General features: G+C 35.2%; 1 protein-coding gene across 1 annotated transcript; it reads left to right on the top strand.

Moving 5' to 3' along the window:
- Window positions 1–1,927: 1,927 nt before the first annotated feature.
- On the top strand, window positions 1,928–2,657 carry LOC108355047 (uncharacterized; the record flags this gene model as incomplete). The annotated part of the gene is made up of 2 exons (XM_017606220.1): window positions 1,928–2,417; window positions 2,550–2,657. Coding segments are annotated over exons 1-2 (169 nt in total), but the record flags the coding sequence as incomplete, so codon positions are not given.
- Between the last annotated feature and the right edge of the window lie 5 nt (window positions 2,658–2,662).

The raw sequence follows: 2,662 nt of genomic DNA, 5'->3' as shown, positions 1-2,662 counted from the left end.
AGTCCGGCACGCAACGCGTACCTTTCCCCTCATCCTCCTCTCGTTCGAAATCATCGGCAGTGTAGTTTCTACTCTCGCTATCGAGACTATCGATTGCGTTGGCAGAAAAAGCGCGTGGTTGATGGAGATCCATATCGTTTGTCATCATTGAGCCGCCACCGTCGAATTGTGAATAAAGATGGGGATAGTCTAGCTCATCGTAGACAAGCGCAGGATTCGCGATACCCGTCTCACGATCGATGAATTCGTCTGCAAAGAGAAGAAGAAAAAAGTCAAAGGTTGGGTGTATATTTTTACAAATTTAATATTCAATTGTAAGCTTTTAAATAGTAAGCCTATTATTTTTAGACGCAAATCGTAGTTTGATTATGAAAATACACTCTCTTTCTGATATATCCNGTATTAGTATACTACAGGTTGGTGAAAACCCTAACTGGAATTGAGAGTTGAGTTCTTATGTTCGCTCAGTCACAACACTTCGGTGGTAGCAATACTAGCCGTCCGTAACTAACTCTTTCTTTTTGTTTGGCTCCGCAACCGTTCACCGGTTTGAGTCGAGACCAAAAAACTTCGCCTCGTCAACTGATTTTTAACACTCCGTGAGCAGGAGATCTAACTGCGGCTTGCCTACAAGACAACAATTCTGGCTAAGATATTAATAAGCCTTTAGTAAGCATTTGCCTAAAAAAGTCTTCGAAAACAATTAAAAAAAAATCTGAATTCAAAAAAGGAAAAAATGGGCGATTCCATTTTCGGATACTTTGACGATCCGTTTTTCCACTAAAGTGTGCGTTTTTTTTAATACGTTACGATGCAAAAATGAACGAAAATTGTGGTCGTTTCCTGTTCGTTTCCTTATACGAAAAACTCTACGAGACCTCACTGTCGCTAATATTTACGTTTCTCTGCTGGCTGGGAAAGTTCTCTCATTCACCACTTGAGAGAAAGCACTTGTCTATCATTTAGCTCGCGTGCTCCAATGGTTGTTATGGCCGTGTGAGCAAAGCACAGACGTAAGATCCACCTGTTGGAGTCTTCGCACAACTCATTTTTTTTTCTTTATTTTTAGTACCATTTTTAAATTATATTTCGTTTAATCTTCTTTTAATTTTTAGATTTCATTGAATATAAAACAAAAATTCATATTTTTTAGTTCTTTTCTAATTTCATTTAATTTTTAGAAACTATTTTTTTAGCATTTTGAATTATATTTTTATAATTTTTAGATTTTATTTAAAAAAAAGAAATTATTATTTTTGTTTAATTTTTAAGTACCGACTATTTATTATTTCTTTTTTAATTCTATTGTTTTAAGAAGAAATTTTTATATTACATTTATTTTTTTTTAATATTTTGTTTGGGGGTTTATGTTCATTTTATTATTTTTAATTCTATTTTATTTATTAGTTTTAATCAATTTAATTTAATTCAAAAATATATTGGCTCTAGGGAGAGTATCTAATTATTCATCGAGATGCTTGTCATAAGAGAAAAAAATGGCCACTCCTAGTACAGTTCTCTCAAAACTCCATTATCTACCTAACTCCTGCATTGTCGGCTCACTCAACTCTTGCCATTTCATGTAAATATTTAAAATTAAATTTTTAGCTCCACTAACATGGGTGCCCACCCATAACGCATTTAATTTCAAATTGACCCTGAAAAACATTTCCACAGTGCATCCAACTTTTTCAAAAAGCCGCTTCCCACGAGAATATCTAGTAAAACAGCGGTTATCTCCGTTCATCTTTTGAGTAGTCAGAGCTAAATCACTAGACAGCTACATAGCTGAACGCTAGAGCGCAACTAGTTAATACTGAATGCAGGAACATAAGTACCCAAAACACACATGTACTTATTTGCATATAAAGTGTACATATACATATGTACATAAGTCGTATGTACTTACATATGCCTCCAACTATTGTGCTGGCCACGCAGCAGAATTCAACTTCACAGCAAATTAAATCGGATGTTCTGATCTAATCACAAGTGTCGTTAACTCGAAGTGAATTCTCAAGTCTTGCATTAAGTACTCAGCGCATAACTGTTTTCATTTTGTTTATTCGCATTTTATTGCAATACTTACATATTTGTTCATTACTTTGTATGTAGACATATTTCCTTTTTTTCGGAAACTGGCACAAACTGCAAATGGCAAATGTCTACGCTGAATGGTGAATATAAAAACGCATTTGACTTAGATTTTCGGAATCAGTGTAATTGTAGCGGGTAGCGAAAGTGCGCTGCATTGCGCAATAAATAGTGAACGGAAAATTGCAAGAGAAATTTGAAAGTGAAATTAATACTTTTTGCTGAAATTTTATAAAAAAAAAATTCCAAAAAAGTGTTCAATATGAAAATAACTTTGGCATTCGTATTGTTCGCTGGCTTGCTAGCCATTGGCGTTGACGCCGGTAAGTATGCCTCCTCCTTCGCATATCCTGTGGTGGCATACATACATCTAAACTAGCGCATCCTTTTTTTTATCTGTGATTCAATGGTAGTTTTTAAAAAGCAAAAATCAGTAATACCATTTCAAATTGCAGGCAGCGAACCAGTTTGTTCGTATCGGAATAATCAGGGTGAAACGATCTTCTTGAAGTATTTGCCGCTGCTGAAACAGGGACAGGACTATGTGGACTTCAGTGCAGATGGAAAG

The sequence above is a fragment of the Rhagoletis zephyria genome, unplaced genomic scaffold, assembly GCF_001687245.7.
Source record: "Rhagoletis zephyria isolate East Lansing unplaced genomic scaffold, Rhagoletis_zephyria_1.1 Rzeph_scaffold_41752, whole genome shotgun sequence".
In the NCBI taxonomy this organism is placed as follows: domain Eukaryota; kingdom Metazoa; phylum Arthropoda; class Insecta; order Diptera; family Tephritidae; genus Rhagoletis; species Rhagoletis zephyria.
The sequence above is the reverse complement of the archived record's forward strand: the minus strand, read 5'-3'. Positions and strand labels throughout refer to the sequence as shown.